The sequence below is a fragment of the Lampris incognitus genome, chromosome 10 (assembly GCF_029633865.1).
Source record: "Lampris incognitus isolate fLamInc1 chromosome 10, fLamInc1.hap2, whole genome shotgun sequence".
Taxonomy (NCBI): domain Eukaryota; kingdom Metazoa; phylum Chordata; class Actinopteri; order Lampriformes; family Lampridae; genus Lampris; species Lampris incognitus.
In genome coordinates, this window is record NC_079220.1 from 22307099 (window position 1) to 22327963 (window position 20865).

Consider the following 20865-nt stretch of genomic DNA (forward strand, 5'->3'; position numbering starts at 1 on the left):
CAAGTTTAAAAAAAAATTATCAAAACTTTTTAAAGCTTGCCTGAAGTGAAAAAATAGACATGTTGATAGATTTTAATAAAAACAGTGTAAACTGTTAGGTTGGGGATAAACTCTGGGGTTTCTGCCATTTGCCTGATGACTTCTCCAGTAAATGTTGCGAATCTCTCTCCATTTTCCTTGTGTATGTTTTGATTATGTAGTCCCTCACGTCCTGTATAGAGGGATGCTGTAGCACATAGAAGCCGCTAAAGACTACAACACACCTGACATGAATCCCCCCACCCACACACACAGAAGAAGTTTGACTAAAACGTGCATTGCATTTGGATAGAAATGTGCCTAGTGTCTCTTTAATCCCTGCCAATTTATTTTCACGGTCATTTAGCAAGATTGAACCAAGTTGCTGTGTTCTAGCTGTCAAGGGCTCCATCCATACCGTAATAATGGACTTCCTCTTCAGCAAGGTCAAAGTGATACAAAGTACAAAGTGAATACAATAGTAACACTCGTCACAGTGGGCAGTTTTTCTTGAGGAATATGGTGGAGGAGACACAAGTGGAAATTTAACATTTTCAATACTGCCGTACATAGTATTGCATTGCAACTGAATTAAATAAAAGCTCACAACAAAGTGCTTAACCTATAGTTTTAAGTTATTTCAAATGCTGTAAGGGACGTGAGGATATTCAGTAGCAAATGGTGTTTCCTGTGAAACAAAAAGTTTGCCATGGGGACAATGTGAAAGGGGGGTGGTCAGTGTTTCCTGTGGCATGAGAGTCTCTGAAGAAGTCACTTGGATCACAGATGAACTGATTCAACTCTCTGGGATTTCCTTACCTGGATTATTGAGCATGCACTCTTGGTAACATGCCAGTTAAGCAAAATGTACATTTCCATCTCTTTAATTGAATACATTCAACAATATAATCATGCTATTTTCAACACTTTGTTGTTGTGGATTACTTACCTATAGTGTTACTGTCCTATTTCTGTCACTGCAGTTCATGTGTTAATTTTCCCGAACTGCATTTTGCAGTAACATACAAGTGCCACACGATGGCATTTATATATTTGAAGTACCATATGGAAACCGCGCAACTCACTGAATTTTCCACAACGCATTCCAGTAAATGTTTCACAATAAAAGCCTTTTTAGGAAGTGAAGGGATTCTGTCCACTGCTTTAATTTGTGGTAAAATTCTCGCATTCTCTTGTTATCTTTCAGTGACAGTAATAGCTACGTTTTTCTAAGTTAGGTTAGCATACCCGTCCTTTCTTGTTTGCAATGGTGATGGACAGGTTGTCGGACGAGATCAGGCAGGAGTCTCCGTGGACTATGATGTTTGCGGAGGACATTGTGATCTGTGGTGAGAGTAGGGAGCAGGTTGAGGAGAGGTGGATGTATACACTGGAGAGAAGAGGAATGAAAGTCAGTAGGAGCAAGATGGAATACATATGCGTGAATGAGAGGGAGGACAGTGGAATGTTTCAAGATGCAAGGAGTAGAGGTGACAAAGGCATATGAGTTTAAATACTTGGGGTCAGCTGTCCAAAGTAACGGAGTGCAGAAGAGCGGTGAAGAAGAAAGTGCAGGCAGGGTGGAGTGGGTGGAGAAGAGTGTCAGGAGTGATTTGCGAGGGTACTAGCAAGAGTTAAAGGGAAGGTTTACAAGATGGTTGTGAGACCAGCTATGTTATATGGTTTGGAGACAGTTGCACGGACGAAAAGACAGGAGGTGGAGCTGGAGGTGGCAAAGTTGAAGCTGGTAAGATTTTCATTGGGAGTGACAAAGGAGGACAGGATTAGGAACGATTATATTAGAGGGACAGTTCAGGTTGGACGAAGACAAAGCAAGAGAGGCAAGTTTGAGATGGCTTGGACATGTGTGGAGGAGAGATGCAGGGTATATTGGGAGAAGCATGCTGAATATGGAGTTGCCAGGGAAGAGGAAGGCCAAAGAAGAGGTTTATGGATGTGAGAGGACATGCAGGTGGCTGGTGTGACAGAGGAAGATGCAGAGGACAGGAAGAAATTGAAACGGGTGATCAGCTGTGGCGACCCCTAACGGGAGCAGCTGAAAGTAGTAGTAGATTAGCATACCCATATAATTGCAATAACATTAATTTACACTACAAAATTTTACCTGTCTAGATATTATGCACATAGGCACATAGTCTAGCTAACTAAATGCCTGCCCTGTTTACTTCGTCTGCTTTTCTTTTTCTTGGAAAATATCTGAGTAAACCAATTTTCTTAAGAACTGTGCTGTTAATTTGTTACATGAACTGACTGGATTTTGTAATGGGGGCGGTGTCAGGCTTTGAGGGTAGAGTAACAATCCCCCCCCCAACACTTTATTAGCGGAAACACTGAAATAAACAGCTACTTTCAAGTTGTTATGTGTGAACACACTTTGGTATGCTGTGGTTTTGTGAAGATGCATACCAGGGGTGGAAATTAGCACCCGCTACACGCCAAATGCGGGTGGATTTGCGTATTGGCGGGTGAATTTGCTCAACCTACCAGCCACGGTGGCGGGTAAAGAAAAGTAGCAATTTGTGACATACTGAATCGCGAATCTGCGTTATTTTCCCCCCTATGACCCGCCCTACTCTTTCTCTGATTGGCTAGTACTTGTTGCCATCGTTGGTTAGCCAATCAGAGGCAGAGTATAGGGACGCTTGTCTTGCGAGTCTGCTAATTCACACAGACACTTTCGAGGACGAAGAGAGAGCCAGAAAACACAATGTGGCGTTACATCGCAGGGGTTAAGAGGTCTGCAGAGAAAACATCCCAGGAGGAGACACAGGTTAAAGAGGCGAAGACGAAACGAAAACTTTTTTTAATGAGAAGTGGAGAATAACTGACAAGGCAGACAGAGAGTCCCGTGATCAGTTAGTTTACAAGGAGACAAGCCAGACAATGTTCTGTTTGGTATGTCGTCAACACGCTTCGGATGCCAACAAGAAAGCTAACAGTTTCATTATTGGGACTAAAAACCTAAAATTGGAAGCCATAAAAGACCATGAATCATCCAAATGCCACATCCATGTAATAAAGATAGTACAGGGAAAATCGACCCCACAGGATACCGCTGCCATGAAGGCACTAAACAGCCTGAAGACGGCCCAGTTGGAGAGGATGAGCCTACTGTTTAGAAATGCCCACGCAATCGCGAAAAAAGGAAGGCCATTTACAGATTACGTGTGGCAATGCATACACATCGTAATTTTAAAAAAATCTATTCACTAAAGTTAGATTAAGTGTTGAACTAAGGTCAGAATATAGCTGTCATGTAATGTCATTAGCTAGCTAACGTTATGTGTAGTTAGCAAATGGAATCGTCATTTACTAACGTTAGATTAAGTGTTGAACTAAGGTCAGAATATAGCTGTCATGTAATGTCATTAGCTAGCTAACGTTATGTGTAGTTAGCAAATGGAATCGTCATTTACTAACGTTAGATTAAGTGTTGAATTAAGACCCATACTGACACAATTCCTTCTACTTGTTACAGTCTTGGTTTATGTAATAATAAAGGGAATTTTGGTGGCACTGATACACTGGTTATTTTTTGACAAATATGTTAAATGTTTTAAAGGTAGTGCACACAATTTTGAAAACCATAGAAGAGTAAACTAGATTTTGAAAATAGTATTTTAAGAGTTTAAATATTTAAAATAGCCTATTGCTTGAATGTTGTAGATCTTGTTTTATTATTTTTCACATGCAGTTACACACTGCCGGTTAAAACAAGAAAGTGGCTGGTAAAAAAATTGAGTGGCTGGTAGATTTTGGAATCCACCAGCCACAGTGGCAGGTGGACAAAAAAGTTCATTTCCACCCCTGATGCATACCCTCATTCTGGACTGGAGCTCATTATGGTGTGTGTGTGGGGGGGGGGGGGCGTGCATGTAAACACACATGCTGTAATGTGTATTCTGCTGTTGAAGGTGTGTCTTGCAGCAGTGGGTCTGGTGTGCGACCTGTGCAGAGCTCTGATGACAAACATTCTGCCTTACTGTGATGAGATCATGCAACTCCTACTGGAGAACCTGGGAGTGAGTTTTCCGCTTGTTGACTATCATCTTTCTATCGTTAATCTTTCTGCTCATCTCTTCTCCAACTGCTCTTCCTCTCTTCACCTTTTCCCTTATATTAATTTCCCTTCTCATCAACATCCAGTCCTCAGCTGACCTGTCTTCTCTTCTCTTTGCTTTAATCTGCTTTTCTGATTCTCTTCTGCTTCTGTTTTCATGCTTTCTTAATCCCTCTTTCCCTGTCCCTTCTATAAGATATTCTAGACATGACGCCAGCACACCACATGATATATGATATTTGGTTTGATGGAAGTCGGTTGCTTACTTAGCTTTGGGTATGTGCGTTTCAATGTGCAGAATGAGAACGTGCACAGGTCTGTGAAGCCTCAGATCCTGTCGGCATTTGGTGACATTGCTCTGGCGATTGGAGGAGAATTCAAGAAATACCTGGAGATTGTCCTGGATACGCTGGAACAGGCCTCACAGGCCCAGGTTGACAAGGTAACACACGCATACCATTTGAGCAGCCCTTACAAGCTCAAGTCAGCATGGTCATGCACACTGGATCAGGCCTCAAATGGCCAAATCAACAAGGTGACAATCATACACAATGCTACAGGCCTCATTTTCTTGTGTTCCTCCCTAGCATGCACAGTGTCCACTCAAATTAATTCTTGGTTGGGTCAGACTGTCTAGTTCACACACTATCTGCTAAAGGAAGGTAATTGTATCAGATAATGCAGTTCTGTGATGTCACAGTATTGCATACTCTATTGCATGCTCTATACTATCACAAATTGGTGCTTTGAAACTTTTAAAGGGGGGGGGGAACCCTGGCTTTTCTCCCAAATAAATTGCCTGTTTGCAGTTATGATTTTACTCACAATTGCATATGCATGTGATTTTTTTTTTTTTTTTTTTTTTAATGACTGGTGGGAGTCATTGGAATGTAATTTTTTTGATCATTTTGTGTGTGTTTGCAGACGGACTATGACATGGTGGACTATCTGAATGAGCTTAGGGAGGGTTGTCTGGAAGCTTATACTGGGATCATCCAGGGCCTGAAGGGAGACCAAGAGAATGTCCACCGTAAGACACTCATTTAAATGTTTAGTGCCTTGAAAAAGTATTCAGCCCCAACCCTCATTTCCCCCACCACCCCCACTCCCCACATAAAAGATTGTCGTAACCTGGGATTTTGATCTATTTGACCGGGAACTTTTGTGACCCACTGCTTTTCACATTGCAGCTCATGAAAAGAGAAAATTGCAAACCATTAAAGAATAAAGATTAAAAAGCTTATATGTTAGCAGTTCGTAAGTTGTCACTTTTTGGATAAGTGTCTATTAAATTTGCTCATCGTGATGGAGCAAGATTTGCCTGTTCCTCCTTTCCAAATCGTTCAAGCGTTTGCCAAGTTTGTTAGGGAGCGGCGGTGGATGGCAATTCAGAGGTCTTACTCCAAATGTTTGATGGGGTTACAGTCAGGACTCTGACTGGGCCACTCAGGGAAATCAAGTTTTTTCATTTTAAGCCCCCCCACTGCTACTGTGACAGTGTGCTTTGGGTCTTTGTTCTGCAGAAAGACAATTTTTTCCCCCGTATTAAACGTTCTAACACAGGGGAGAAGGTTTTTAGCCAGGATCTCCTTGTTTTGTGCACCATTCATCTTCCCATCAGTCATGACTCAAATGCTGCTGAAATCTATCCCTGTAACTTGATTATACCACATCATACACACCACTTACTGTTCAAGCCAAAACGTTCATTTTTGGTCTATCTTGGAACTGCTTGTGCAGCAGTTTTACTTTGGCGTTTGGGCTGAATAGAACTCTTGAATTCATCACCCCCTTAACCAGCAAATTGTCTTTGCATCAGTGGCATGTTTTTATCAATATCGGCTGACATTTTTTGTGAACTTGCTTAAATGAATACAGCTAATGTCAACTGTAATTGATGTCAGAGTGGCTGGATATGTTATTCACTTGTGACTTGTTAGAGAAAATCAAATACATCTCCCCAGACAGACGCACAGAAAATGGCTTACATGAAGGCAACTTCAGACCAAAAAATGGAGTGGTAACAAAATTGCTATCTTTCTGAAAATCAGGCAAGTATAACCATCGTGTAGGCACACAATCTTTGTCTACACAATTTCTTATTCACACGTAGGAGTTATAAAGTAAATTTGATGCGGTTGTACTGCCATGCAGATTTTGGCCCATGCATACACACTTCTTGGAGATGGTGGGAAATCACAACTCCAATGGCAAAGTAGTAAAACAAAGCATTATGGCCTTTTCACTGAATGCATTTCACCCCATCAAAATGCAAATGTTTATCCACGAATTAAGTATCGGATAAATCCTACATCCAGATGTAGCCTATAGACAGTTTATGGCCTTCCTTCTATGAAAAACACCGATCTTGACTTCAACTCGCATAACTTCATGCTTTTTGGATTTTCCCAAATTACAGTTGATGGAAGGTTTAGAAATATTCACCACCCTTGTACACAAACCATCACACTGTTGTGTAGTTTTTTTGGCTGGTCGAAGGTTTTCATTTTGTGTGGTGTGATATTAACCTACATTACATTTTATTTTACCGTAAATTGTTCGTCCATATGCTAAGCAAATCTATCAGCTCTCAGATGACAGTGGTTACCCATTAGAACTTGGCTCTTTGCCCGCACTACAATGACTTGCATTCTCAGGCTCATTCTGTTGGTCAAACAGACAAGACTAAAAGGTGGTTGACGATATCTGCATTTCGTAGTTCAATATTTCTTTATAAAGTCAATAAAAATGTGTTGCATTGTTAGTGCATGTGCTTTTTGTTGCACACTGGCACAGGAAAAAAAGGCTTGCCGCTCTCCTGAAAGGAGGATGGATGAATCTGACCCTGTCCCACCTACCATGCAGCAAGTGCTGCCACAATTCAGACACATTTTAGATGTGATAGGTTGAATGTAAATGAAATGGCAATAATTGAAATCATACTCGTTGCAATTGTGTTTTGTGGGGTGGGGGGGCGGTTTCCCTGTCCCCCCTGGTTTTTTTTTGTGGTTTTTTTTGGGTGCATGTGTACTACACTTAGACTTTCATGTCAAAATAATTCTTCAAAGTAATAACAGTGCTGCAGTAAGAGCTGGCTGCATTTGCCAATTTTGAGACATTTTGCAGCTTAACATATTCCCTTTTTGTTGAGCTCCAGCTGACAAAAACCACCAAATATATTTTATTGGCCTGTACTTCATCATCCAGTGTCTCCATTTCAAAGTGTGAAATTGCATGTTTTAGTTTTACATTAAGATGTTCCTACTGAATTCGTGAAAGAGTCGTCCATTTTTTGCTTATTTTTGTTGGTAACTGGGTGGGATGAGATGCACACGCGTGCAGTTTTAAATTGTTTGGGACACAGATAAAAGGATTTGGTGCAGGCAAATCTTGTGCATTTGCAATCTTTACGTTAGACTCTATACAATATTTTATAGGCCCCTGTTTATCTTATTTAACGTGATTTACAATGTTTTGGAGATCGGCTGGAGAAAAAAATCTGTCATTTGTTTTAAATTTAGTGAGTCAAAATGTGAAAATGGTTTTGGGAGCTGAATACTTTTCCAAAACAATGAACATTCACTAAAACCATGTGCTCTCATACACAACAACATATATTCATATAAACGATTCTACGCTCATTCCAATACTCAGACTTCCCTCTTAACACTAGAACGACCAAGACGGTTATTATGACCGTTTTGGATTTTTGAAGTTTAATATCTGCGGAGAAGAGAAAAAAAACACAGACGTGCCACTCCCTGAATTTGCCTAAAATTGCATATATTTGCATTTAAAATGTGTTCTAGATCAATTGCACAAAAAAAAGTTATAAGATTACCTAAAACGACAATGAGCAGTCAAAGTGACCGCTTGTAATTTGCGTGTGATGGTGCGCGTGATTTCACTATTTATGACATGTTTTGGTCGCATCGTCTCCTTTGCAAAGTTCATTGCCCCCCCCATCGGTGTTGGTCACTTGTTGACAGACACCGACTGTCAACATTTAAACTGAAATGGCACTTTAATGGACTGTGTTGCACTTAAATGGACTGTGTTGTTAATTGTCTGCTTTTTAGGTTTTGTTCTCTCTGTATGTTTTTAGTGGAATTGTTTTTAGGGAATTTTTGGATGTGTATTTTTATATTCTCTTGCACTGCTGTGTGCTGGGAGAAACGGCAATTCATTTTTATTTATGTGTGCAGGTACATAATGAAACGACAATAAACTAAATCTTGAATCTTGGTCATTTTAGGTAGGAGTGAAATCCTGGTCGTTTTAGTGTTAAATTCTCTCTTGCTCAAACACCAAAAACCCACTGAACTCAAACTTTTGTACACACTGCTGACGTCTGTTCCTCCACCTGTTATAAGTGTGTCAGTGTGGATTTTATGGCGTCACAGATTGAAACAGGGTCTGTTTCACCCAGAAGGGATCAGGCAGCAAGCTGCTGCCCCCTTATACCCTTTTGGTTTTGCGGGACCCTACAAATTTCATGTTTTGATCACATCAAATGTTGTGCTCAAATTTTCGCTCTCCATCCCCTTCACGGCCTTGCTCTCCTGTAAGGCCCTTTCTCTACCTCTTTTCCCAGTCATTGATGATTAATTTTCCCCTCCAATCTGGTTTCAGCCTGTTTCGTTCACCTGTCCTATCACAGTCCACCTTTTTTTGCTACCTTGCCTGCCTACACCCTGTCTCTTCCCCTTTTTCTTTGTAATTTGCATACATTGTATTAATGTTATGTAGATTAAGGAGACACTTACATTCTTGTTTTTAACTTTATTATATTTTGCGTTTTTACTTTTTTATTTTATAGCTTGTTTTACTTTTATAAAAATTGCTTTTGAGAGCAACTACAGAGGAGCATTTCATTGCACTGAATGTAATGGGGCTTTCACACTAAATGTGGGCTTTCACACTAAGCGCGGGGCAAACCATGCTGTTTGTTCGCAACTTTTCATATGACAAATTTGAAGCCTCCATCCTATGTGATCTTCCCTTCTCAGCTGATGTGATGCTGGTTCAGCCTCGGGTGGAGTTCATCCTATCATTCATCCACCACATAGCAGAGGATGACGACCACTCTGATGGAGTGGTGGCCGACGCTGCAGGACTCATAGGGTAAGGGGAGAAAGAAGAAGCCTTTATTGTCATTGTATAGAATACAACGAAATTAAGAGCACTGCTCCTGATCGGGGCATTAAAGACACAGGGAAATAAAACAAAACAAAAACAACCACAATATCCAAACAATCACAGCCAACAAGAGGTTCTTAAATAGTGTGATTTTGTTCTTGAGTAAATATACATATTGAACTAGAATAATTACTGCACTAGTATGAATATAGTTATTGCACTAGAATGAATGTGATTATAGCACTAGTATGAATGAATGATATGCCCTAGAAAGACAGTCAATATATTGCACACAAGGGGTCATTCTGTGCTTATTGGAGTTCATTGTACTTATGGCCTAGGAAAAGAAACTTTTTAAATCTGGTGGTCCATACTTTGATGGTCCTGTAGTTCCTGCCAAAGAGCATAAGGTGAAACAAGTGGTGTCATGGACGAGAAGAGTCTTTTAAAATGTTCTCGGCTTTGCTGAGGCAGCGGGAGCTGCAAATTTCTTCCAGCAGACATTGAAGGCAGCATATAGAAGGCAACCGATGATTTTCTGTGCGGTGTTGATGACCTACTGAAGACCACTGCTGTCTGCTGCTGAGCAGCTGGCGTACCATGCTGAGATGCAATACGCTAGTAAGCTCTCGATGGAGAAGCAGTAGAAGGCAACCAACAGCTTTCCCTCAAGCCTATTTTCCTGAGCAATCTCAGGAAGTGTAGTCACTGCTGTGCCTTCTTAACAACTGCTGTGGTGTTGGCTAACCAGGAGAAATCCTCCGAGATGTGGGTTCCCAGGAATTTGAAGGTTGGAACCTTTTCCACACAATCCCCGCTGATGTAGTGGGGCAGGGTCTGCTCTGCTTCCTGAAGTCATTGATGAGTTTTGGTGTTAAGTGTCAGGTTGTTTGCTGAACACCACTCTTGTCAATTTCTGGATCTCATCTCCATAGGCCAACTCGTCCCCTTCTGTGATAAGTCCGACCACAGTGGTGTCGTCTGGGGAATTTTGATGTTGGTGTTAGTGGGGTGGGTTGGAGTGCTGTCATAGATGTATAGAGCATGGTGTAATGGATTCAGCACACAGCCTTGTGGAGAGCCAGTGTTGAGCATGAGGGTGGGGGCCAAGTTTAACAGTTTGTGGGCATTAAGTGAAGAAGTCCTTTATCCATGTGCAGGTGGGAAGGGGGGGGGTTAAGTCAGACAGTTTGCTGACTAGTATGTCTGGAATGATTGTATGGAATGCTGAGCTATAGTCTATGAAGAGCATCCTTACATAGTTCCCCTGGTCTGAGTGACTCAGCGTGGTGTGAAGAGCTGTGGTGATGGCATCTTCAATAGACCTATTTGCTCTGTATGCAAACTGATGTGTCGAAGGAGGCTGACTTCAATGTGCTGTGAGACCAGTCTTGAAACATTTGATGGCTACCGAAGTGAGTGCGATCGGTCTAGTCGTTTACATTGTCGAAAGCTGGCTTTTAGTGGGGACAGAGGCGATGGCTTACTTCAGACAGATTGGCACAATGGCTTGTGTTAGGGAAAGATTGAAGATCTTAGTGAAGAAATTGATACTGCGGTGGAGAGAGAGAGAGAGAAAAAAAAGAGACTTTCAAGTGTTGGAACCACCAAATATTAAAATCTCTCTTTAAAGTACCCATGCTCTTATCTTGCCTCAATAGCAGCACAAGCACTCGCACACAGGCAGGGTCGAAAATTAACTTTTTGGCTTACCGGCCAAGGGGACTGGTAGATGAAAAAATCTACCGGCCAAGCATATTTTTTACCGGCCAAAATAATAAGTTGCCTTTTTTGTGCCATACATACGTTTTCAGTACATATCAATGAGAAAATAAGGTATTGTGTTGAATAAGAGCTTTTAAAAATGTGCAGATTTGAAGCAAAAATATTTTAATGTAAAATTTGTCAGTGGTTAAATGATAAAATGTTACAAGTATGATTTCATGTTTTATTTGCAGTATTATTGTAACTACTTGAGTGCTCCACATGCCCGTCCCTAGTCCCAGACTACTTCTCGCTCTGCAGCAGCCACTCTCTTTGCACCGTCCATGAAGTCTGGCCTCCTGCTCCTGACAGAGTCTTGGTGCCCCAGATTAACAGCACTGGTTGGGTCATACTCCCTGATCTCGGGAGATGACAGCTGCACCATCAGTAGATCCGAGAGTGTGACTGAGTTGAGTTTTTTTTTTTTACCCTCCCAATTTAGTGGCCAATCGATCTCTATTTTAGTTCAGACATCCACCCTCGTACTGCATGTGTTCGGCAACTGCATCTCTCCGGTTGGCAGTCTCGAAGGAGACGCCTCGCCACTTTTGTGACAAGGCGAATCCAGGCCGAACCACTGCTTTTTCTGACACCCAGAGACGCATTCATGTGACAAACACAAGCCGACTCCGCCCCCCTCCCGAAGACAGCATTGCCAATTATTGCTGCTTCATCGAGTCCAGCCATAGTCGGATCTGACGAGACCGGGGCGCGTGCCCCAGTGGGCAACTGCATCGACACAAAGCCGATGGTTTGAACGCTACACCACCGCCGACACGCCAATCAGTTTTAACCTGTTTCATGGTGTTGAAGCTAGCACACAGCTAACGTTAGTGCAGACTAGGTGTCGCAAACTAGTGCTAGCTGGCTAACATTAGCTACAGCCAGCACTTTGTTTACGCTGTATAAGGATGTTTTGAGATGACAACTAAATTCACTTACTTGCACATCGATTCGAAGTCGGAGAGATTTTCATGCTGGTCTGCTCAGACATGGCTGTTGGCACCTTTACGGAGGATGTTGCGAGGAGAGGCTCCGATTGAGCTCGAGAGACATTCATACAGGTAATGTGACATCTGCAGGTATCATGTTCCTTGATGTTTTCTACCTTCATTATCTTGTTACCGATGACAAATGAATGACTACGGTTTTTGGCATACTGGCGACAGACGGAGCAACTCATTATTACGGTCTGTGCGTTATATTCCAGCCAGCCTCTCGCAGCTCCTTTATCGTCATACCTCCACTTTTCACTAAATTTTCTTTTTTTTCGGTTTGGTGCCTCCTCTTCGGGGCACGGTTGTCTTTTTGATGGTGGTTTTGCGCCTTCTAAATATCGCCACGTAACTAGTGTTGCTCACTAACGTTAGTTAAAAGAATAGAGTAGGCTAGTACCAAGTTTGACGGGTGCTGCTGTCGTTATTCCTCTCGAGTGTGTGCGTAATGTTACCCTCCAGTAGCGTCTAGCAACATTCTAATGCACTTTGATTGGTTCATTTCTGTTATGGCTGTTGCTTTGTTATTGTTCTAATGCATTTTGGTTGGTTCATTTCTGTTATTGTTGTTGCTATGTTATTGCTGTTGCTAACAAGAGAGAGCGAGAGAGATGGGGGGGATTAAGTGGTTGGATTTCACTTTTTTTGTTACTTGCCATTTGGCGGGTAGGCTTCTGAGATTTACTCGCCAATCAGAAAATCTACTCGTCTTTGGCAGGTGGCGAGTGTTAATTTCGGACCCTGCACACAGGTATGTGGTCAATAATGAGAAATCGATTCTTAGATGCATTGAGATTCTCTCATAAAAGATTGTCTCGATGCAGAAAGCTCAATAATCGGAAATTTAAAGCTCAATTCTTGACTGGGCTGTACACTCCTTACAGCTACTGAACCAACTGGATGGTGAAATGTAACGGACGTGTTTACGTTCTAAGCTAGGCTACTACTTCAGTTTTGGTGAGGGTGGCTGAGCGTGAGCAACTGATGTTGGATACAATCCAACCAGCACCCTCTGGCGTAAAAACCAGTGTATGGCGTCCGGGTGGTGCAGCGGTCTATTCCATTGCCTACCAACACGAGGATCGCTGGTTCGAATCCCTGTGTTACCTCCGGCTTGGTCGGGCGTCCCTACAGACACAATTGGCCGTGTCTGCGGGTGGGAAGCCAGATGTGGGTATGTGTCCTGGCCAAGTACACCTGGGGCGAAAAAAGGGGGGAAATAAAAAAAAAAAAAACCCAGCGTATGGAAACATTTTGGCTTCTATTAAGTTGAAGGGAAAAGGGACCTAGACAAGAGCCACACTGTGCAAGTTGTGTCTAACTAAATTAAAATATGTTGGGAACAAAACAAACACGAGAAACTATATTTCACATTTCCACCCGGAGTTGGAGGAAAAACAGCTGGTTGTAGTTGCTGCCAACCAGCGAACAATTGAACAAGTGATATCAAAACTTCCACCAGACTCGGAAAGGGCGAAGTTAATCACAGTCGATCGCAACTTTTATTGCCAACGATTTGTGCCCCATCTCAGTCATTGAGAACCAGAGCTTTGGCGCTATGCTGCGCACTTTGGAGCCAAGATACAATATCCCATCTCGACGTTTTTTTTTCCCACCGACACTGCGATACCCTCACTCTACAACAAAACCAAAATCAAAAGTCATGGAATCATTGAGGAAAGCGGGTAGGATAGCAATAACATGCGATGTGTGGATATCCGTTGCTACAGAATCTTGTGTCACTGTAACTGCGCACTTTATTACCAATGACTGGTAATAAAGTGCACAGTTACGGAGAATTGATTTATTCAGTTGTATGTAATTGTATGTATGTTGATGGACTGGAGGATGTGCTCCAATTATTGGGGAATCACACTGCTCAGCCTCCCTGGGAAAGTCTACTCTAGGGTGCTGGAAAGGAGGCTCCGACTGATTGTCAAACATCGGATCCAGGAGAAATGATGCGGATTCCGACCTGGCTGAGAAACAACGGACCAACTCTTTACCCTTGCGGAAGTGCTGATGGAGGCATGGGAGTTTAACCACCCAGTTTACATGTGTTTTGTGGACTTGGAGAAGGTTTACGACCATGTACCCCGGGGCACTCTGTAGGGGTACTGCGGGAGGATGGGGAACTGGGGCAGTTGCTACAAGCCATCTGGTCCTTGTATAACCAAAGTGAGAGCTGTGTCCGTATTCTCGGCACAAAGTCAAACACGTTTTCGGTAGGCGTTGGACTCGGCCAAGGTTGTCCCTTGTCTCCGATTGTGTTTGTGATGTTCATGGACAGGATCTCAAGGTGCAGCCAAAGTGAGGAGTGTGTCCATTTTGGGAACCTTAGAATTGCATTTCTGCTCCTTGCAGATGGTGTAGTTTTGTTGGCTTCATCAGAACACAACCTCCAGTGCACACGGGGGGGGGGGGGGGGGGGGTTGTAGCTGAATGTGAAATGGCCGGGATGAGAGTCAGCACCTCCAAGTCTGAGGCTGTGGTTCTCTACCGGAAAATGGTGGCTTGCTCCCTCCGGGTTCGGGATGAGTTGTTGCCTCAAGTGAAGGACTTCAAATATCTCGGGGTCTTGTTCACAAGTGAGGGTAGGATTGAGCAGGAGATGGATAGACTGATTGGTGCAGCATCAGCAGTAATGCGGATGTTGTACTGGACCGTTGTGGTGAAGAGGGAGCTGAGCCGGAAGGCAAAGCTCTCAATTTACTTGTCAGTCTTCGTTCCAATCCTCACCTATGGTCATGAGCTTTGGGTATTGACCGAAAGGGTGAGATCGCGGATTCAAGCGGCTGAAATTAGTTTCCTCCATAGAGTGTCTGGGCTCAGCCTTAGAGATAGGGCGAGGAGCTGGGATATCCAGAGGGAGCTCGGAGTAGAGCCGCTGCTCCTCGCGTCGAAAGGAGCCAGTTGAGGTGGTTCAGGCATCTGATTAGGATGCCTCCTGGGCCCTTTCCTTGTGAGGTTTTCTGGGCAAGTTGAATTGGGAGGAGACCCAGAACTCACTGGAGGGACTACTTGTCCAATCTGGCCTTGGGATCCCCCAGGAGGAGCTGGAGGGCGTTGCTGGGGAGAGGAACATTAGTGTTGCACAGGAAAAGATTTGTATTCTGTAACATCCTGTTACCCTTACTACAGCTGCTGCTCGTGTTCCCTGACAACTACCTGTCCAGACAGTTGAAGACGTGCTGGAAAGATGGAATGTGTCCTCACTGGAGCTTAATTTGTCACGAAACCCATCAGTTTCTTAACCTCCAGTTTAAATGACATTTGACGTGCTAAAAGTGCTGTATTTAACAAATTTAACAAAAAGGCAACACTGCAGATTGATTTGTGTATAATGGCCATGTAAATTTAGCCTGCTAGCCGCACTAATCATGCATTCGTAGTTGTGGTAAAAGATATACCAACTCGATTGCCAATGTATTATGCTCTGTCATTTTGATGCCTGTCTAGTAATTTAACATTTCATTATCTTTCACTATTTTATAAAGAATACAAATTATCTAAAATGTAGTTAGCAGTCATTTCAGTTGTTAGCGTTGCTGCACCGTGCACTCTGTTATCCCAAGTGCGACTGCAGTACAAGACTGCGATTGCAAATTCTGACCAGGATGCCATTATTCTGGCAAGCTATCACATGGACTTTTGTCTTAACGGTTTTGCATGAAATCTGGTTTTTTTTTTTTTGTATATTTAAGTTTGCAAAATTCCTCATTCTCATTTTAAGTGAGTTTTGTGTGTTTGCAAAGTTGTTAAATTTCTTTCCTTGCTCGTCCTCAGTGACCTGTGCACAGCCTTTGGTAAGGACGTAATGAAGCTGGTGGAGGTGCGTCCACTCATCAATGACTTGCTGACAGAGGGCCGTCGCTCTAAGACCTCCAGAACGAAGACTCTGGCAACCTGGGCCACCAAGGAGCTCCGCAAACTTAAGAGCCAAGCCTGGTCAGTGGAGACACACAGAAAGGCACACAAAAACCAATTAAAACTCTTACTCTTAAACATATATAATAGTCAACACTAACAGTCCTTCTCGGGACAAACTGAACAAAACCCAAGCAAACATAGAAAAACATTGACTATCATGCACCCAAGTGAAAACTCATTCTTTCACGAATTAAAATGTTGTAATGTACTTTCAAGCCAGATGCTTTTCAAATCTGAAAAGTACTTTTTCTAGCACTGCTATTGCCCCCCCCCCCTAAAAAAAAGAAGATATTGCTAGTCTGTAGGAGCATTCTTGCTGCAGAATAGAAGCAGTGTGCTGAGCAGATGTGCATCTAGTTAACGCTAGATGCCCATGCAGGAATTTTATATAAGCATAAACCAGTGCCTGTGTGTTCTTGACTTTAAGATGATGCTAAAATGCATCTCACACAAACATTCACAATAAAACTCAAAATGAATTCACTCATTTACATACACATTCACTTACTTGCTCTTGGACTCTTCTTTCTGCATTTGTCTCTAAATTCCTAACTTTCACCTCATGAGAACTAACCTAAACCTAAACCTAAGCTATTTCTAACCCAAACCTGACCACTAATTCTACAAAATATACCTTGTCACAAGCTGACCAAACTCTGAACTGACCAAAATTTCTTTAAAAGCGCCTGAACACTTGATGACAAAAGTACTCAAACACAGAAGGTATGTGTGCATTGTGGTCTGTGATGAGAAACCATGCACCACGCTGAATAAGTGATGTATACCCCTACCACAGTATCTGAGACCTACACATGTACACTATATTGTAGTTTTAAAATGAAAAAACATTGGGTGAGCTTGCCCTTCAAGCTTTAGATCTTTTTTCTAAGTTGCTGGAAAAAAGGGATGAGGGGTGGCATTCTCCAAATATCCAGTTCTGCATTTTATATGTAATTTACAACACAACTTGTCAAACTGCTTTACGTTTAAGCCAGCTACGTCATACATCTTATGAAGCAATGAAAAAAATGTTCAACTTATACTGAAGAATCATTATTTTTATAGAATATATGTAGATACTCAACATTTTTAAGGTTTTAAGTTGGTATCTATATGTGTCCCTGTGTGCCACATTCTCCTAATATTAAAAACTAGCATCAAATTTAGATCAATATATAAATACATTAAAATTCACATAAAAAAAATTTTCGCCAATGTTTTTTAAACTTTTGTCTGTACTTGATTTGATTTATTTATTTTGCTCATAAATCAGGTTTATTACTTACATTTTAAATGTCATTTCAATGTGCTTTTAATTTTCCTATTTAACGTTCTTTTAGTAGAAAAATTGATAGGATGGATTAAGATGTTAGTTCCTGGGGATCGCCAGTTCGAATCCCCGTGTTAACTCTGGCTTGGTCGGGTGTCCCTACAGACGCAATTGGCCGTGTCTGCGGGTGGGAAGCCGGATGTGGCTTTGTGTCCTTGTCGCTGCACTAGCGCCTCTGGTTGGTCAGAGGATGCGCTAACCTGTTCGGGGGGGACTGGGGGGGAATAGTGTGATCTTGCCACGCGCTACGTCCCCCTGACCCCCTGACTAAACTCCTCACTGTCAGGTGAAAAGTGGTTGGCGACTCCATATGTATCGGAGGAGGCATGTGATAGTCTGCAGCCCTCCCTGGATCGGCAGAGGGGGTGGAGCAGCGACTGGGGTGGCTTGGAAGAGTTGGGTAATTGGCCGGATAGATTGGGGAGAAAAAGGGGGGAAATTAAAAAAAAGAAAAGAAAAAGATATTAGTTCCGTTGCTGTCTTCCATCATACTATGTCAACTAGAAATGGCAACAACGACCAAAATTAGGCCTATGTGAACATATGGCCAATTTGACTATTGAGTGTGACAGGTAAAATGATGGAGAAAAGCTGCGTATTTGCGAATGTTGTGTCTGGTAATGGTGTAGAAAACAAGTTTTATTTGCTGTAAACTGTATGCCAGATTTTTGACAGCATTTTTTAATGCCTCTGAAATTAATGCCCTCTTTTCTCATTTTCTCCCCTTTTGTTTGGTACACCCTGATGAAAATTCATGTTGAGTCCTATTGCGTTGGTTTCCGCTGTCTAGCCATGTGTGAATAAAGGCTGGTTAACAGATTCGCCATTGGCGTTCCTTGACTTTTCCTAAATATAAAAGAATAAATGTGATATATGAGCAAAATTCTAAATATATCAAATTAAGTAAAGAGAAAATATAGTTCAAAATGCATATTGTGTAAAAATTTGTTTGATGTAAATGTTAATGTATTTGTAGAAATATCCATATTTGATTCTGAATTTTAATATTTGAGAAAGTAGCACTCAGTATAGTACTGGGTATAGCAGTAAAACTAAGAATGTTTTGGATGCTTTATTGTAGTAAATGCATCTAGGTTTGCAGTTAAAAAGATTTCTGTTGGCATTCCTATCACAAAGCTCCACAGCTAAATTCTGTAGCTAGTTTTCTATTGGCAATTTATGTTGATGGCAGACATTTTTTATTACAGTATCATTCAGTAAATCATTTTTTCTGATTACTCGTCATGTATGTTGGAATGTTATGAGAATACTCAGACCATCTCACAATTCTCTGCTCTTCTGGGTTCTTCCTCAGATGCACTGCTGGTCAGGAGAGAGATCGACATCAGTGAACAATGAGGAAAAATTGCCCCACTGGAATTAAATCTTCTGTCTTTTGCGCGTGTGGCCAGGTCAAAGCAGAAGCCAAGTGTGTGCTGAGATGAGTGTCTGTGTGTGAGAGAGCGAGAGAGCACAAGCGAGAAACGTGTGAACGAGAGAGATGATTGACATCACACCACCTTCTGAGTACAATTCCAGCAGTCGCCAGCAGACTAGCAGCGGCTCCCCCCTACACCTGCCCCTTGGGTCATTTTAAATGACCCTTGAACCCCCTGAAACTCCCACCTGTCTTGACCTTTGAACACCCCCACCCTTCTTTGATGCCCTGTGGACTGTACTGTATCTGGACTAAGATGAGAACCCCACCCCCGCTCACACCTTTTCCAAAATAATTAGAAAAACTTTCCCTGGAGCCCCACAAGTGAACTCTAACCCAAACTGCCCACCGAATCCTGAACCTCCCACGCTCCCCCTTTGCGCCCTCACTGTAGTGGGGCTGGCTGTATAGCTCTGGCTTAGACAAGCCTAAACTAACATGTAGTAGTCAGCAATGATCTGTTGCTAGAATACAACACATCACCAAGCAGTTCGCCTCCCTGTAGGAAGTTGGGTTGGAACCCAAAAAACCAGAGACCAACTACAAACATCAACAGTGACTAGAGATGAAACATGGGGTGTTGGGGGTTGTTTGGAATTTAAAAAAACAACAACAAAAAGAGAAAACGGACTTTTGAATTCAAAAATGACATAAGGAAGAAAATACTCCACGGATGTTTGGACTTAAGTTGCTTTCTGGTCTGTGGATTACTTAATGCTTCATTTTGATGTTTTGTTTTTTCTCATCTGCTCATCTTCCAACCACTCTTACATTGTCGCAGAAACCCCAGTACAGCAAAGATGCTCTGAATAGGACTGTGAGTTTGGACCAGAGTAGGATTGTAGACAGTAAAACCATGTAAGAAAGATGGAGTGTGGCTTTCTCTTAGATGCCTGCTAGAAATGTCCCTCACTCAACATGACTACCACTCATCCACCTTCACTCTTTCTAAGGGGGCCCAGACCCACTTTCATGGGTTGTGTTTGCCAACAATGATGCATTTTTGTCATTCCTAAAACTTGGTTAAAAAGTTAAAATTTAAGGAGGTGGTGGTTATGGTTGAGTTTGCTGTTAAAAGGTATAATAATAAAATTAAAAAAAATAGAATCTAAACAATAGGAAGGTTGATAAGACATGTTTCACTATTAGATCTGTGTCTTTTCCAACTGGGACAGACAGACAGGCAGGTTAGTGTCTGTAGCACCAGGCACTTGGCAGATGTCTGTTGGCACTGACAACACCTCTACCTGTTTTAGTTTTTCCTGTGGGGGATTTATTTTACATTGTGTTATCTTTTTCAGCGGCATTCTGAGTTGCTTCTCTTGTCTAGTGTGCACGCGTCACGGATTCTCATGAATTGGAGCTGTTGGGATTTGCTGCTTGCGACTCCTAGAAACAGAACAGCCTTGGACTAAAGCATCGGTGAGGATTCCAAAGATCAAGAGGAATGCTCTTAAAGAAAATTCAAGTACTAAAATTTTAACGAAAACGTATCACTTGGGAAAATCTCCTTTTCTGACTTACTTTGGCCCGAGATAGGGCCAAGAGGAGAGTGCCAAATTGGGGAGACTAGCTCAGTGGCAAGGCTGTGACAGGCCAGCTACCTGGCCAGGTATGCGAATCATGTCTGCCCAGGGAGAAGATGGCTGTCGATATCCTTGCTGTTCCCAATCGACCAGTCAAATTGGGTTCATTGTGCTTGGAGATGCTTCAATTCTCTGCTGGTAGGTTTTTTTTTGTTTTTTTTTTTACCCCTTTTCTTTCTCTTTTTTCCCCCTCCCCCGCTGCACTTGGTTTGGGAAAGGGTCACTCACCATTTGCTTGTTTGAAAATTAAAATTGAGAATTGAAGACGTTTGTATAAGGTTATATTTTTCCATTGCTATGAAAAATAAAGGAAAAAAAAAACAATAAAATGATATCAAACATTCCCCAAGCATTTCTGGTGATTTGGTCTGATTCTTTTATTTTTCCAGCCTTTGGTAGCCATCTCCCACATCTTATTTTTTTGTATATTGTTGAATGCCAGACAAATGACTGCATGTCAGTCAGACCTGGTTTCATCTTTAGGCAGCGGCTCAGTTGACTCGCTGCCTTGGAGCTACATGGGGCATGTTTTCTGGTGGACTGTGTAAATTGTTTTTAAGTTTTGCTTGGATTTTTCAATTACC

At 42.2% G+C, this 20865-nt stretch overlaps 1 protein-coding gene and 1 non-coding gene across 2 annotated transcripts in view; both read left to right on the forward strand.

Moving 5' to 3' along the window:
- kpnb1 (karyopherin (importin) beta 1) overlaps nucleotides 1-20625 on the forward strand; it is a 52133-nt gene extending 31508 nt beyond the window's left edge. Inside the window, exons 17-22 of the mRNA XM_056287818.1 lie at nucleotides 3954-4061; nucleotides 4398-4541; nucleotides 5024-5129; nucleotides 9109-9223; nucleotides 15784-15945; nucleotides 18573-20625. Of these exons, the coding sequence (XP_056143793.1) occupies nucleotides 3954-4061; nucleotides 4398-4541; nucleotides 5024-5129; nucleotides 9109-9223; nucleotides 15784-15945; nucleotide 18573 (636 nt within the window). The 3' untranslated portion in view covers nucleotides 18574-20625. The remainder of the gene's footprint in view (nucleotides 1-3953; nucleotides 4062-4397; nucleotides 4542-5023; nucleotides 5130-9108; nucleotides 9224-15783; nucleotides 15946-18572) is intronic.
- On the forward strand, nucleotides 8445-8591 carry LOC130120253 (small nucleolar RNA SNORA79). The gene has a single exon (XR_008810956.1). It is a non-coding gene; the product is annotated as a small nucleolar RNA SNORA79 (small nucleolar RNA).
- Nucleotides 20626-20865: the final 240 nt, after the last annotated feature.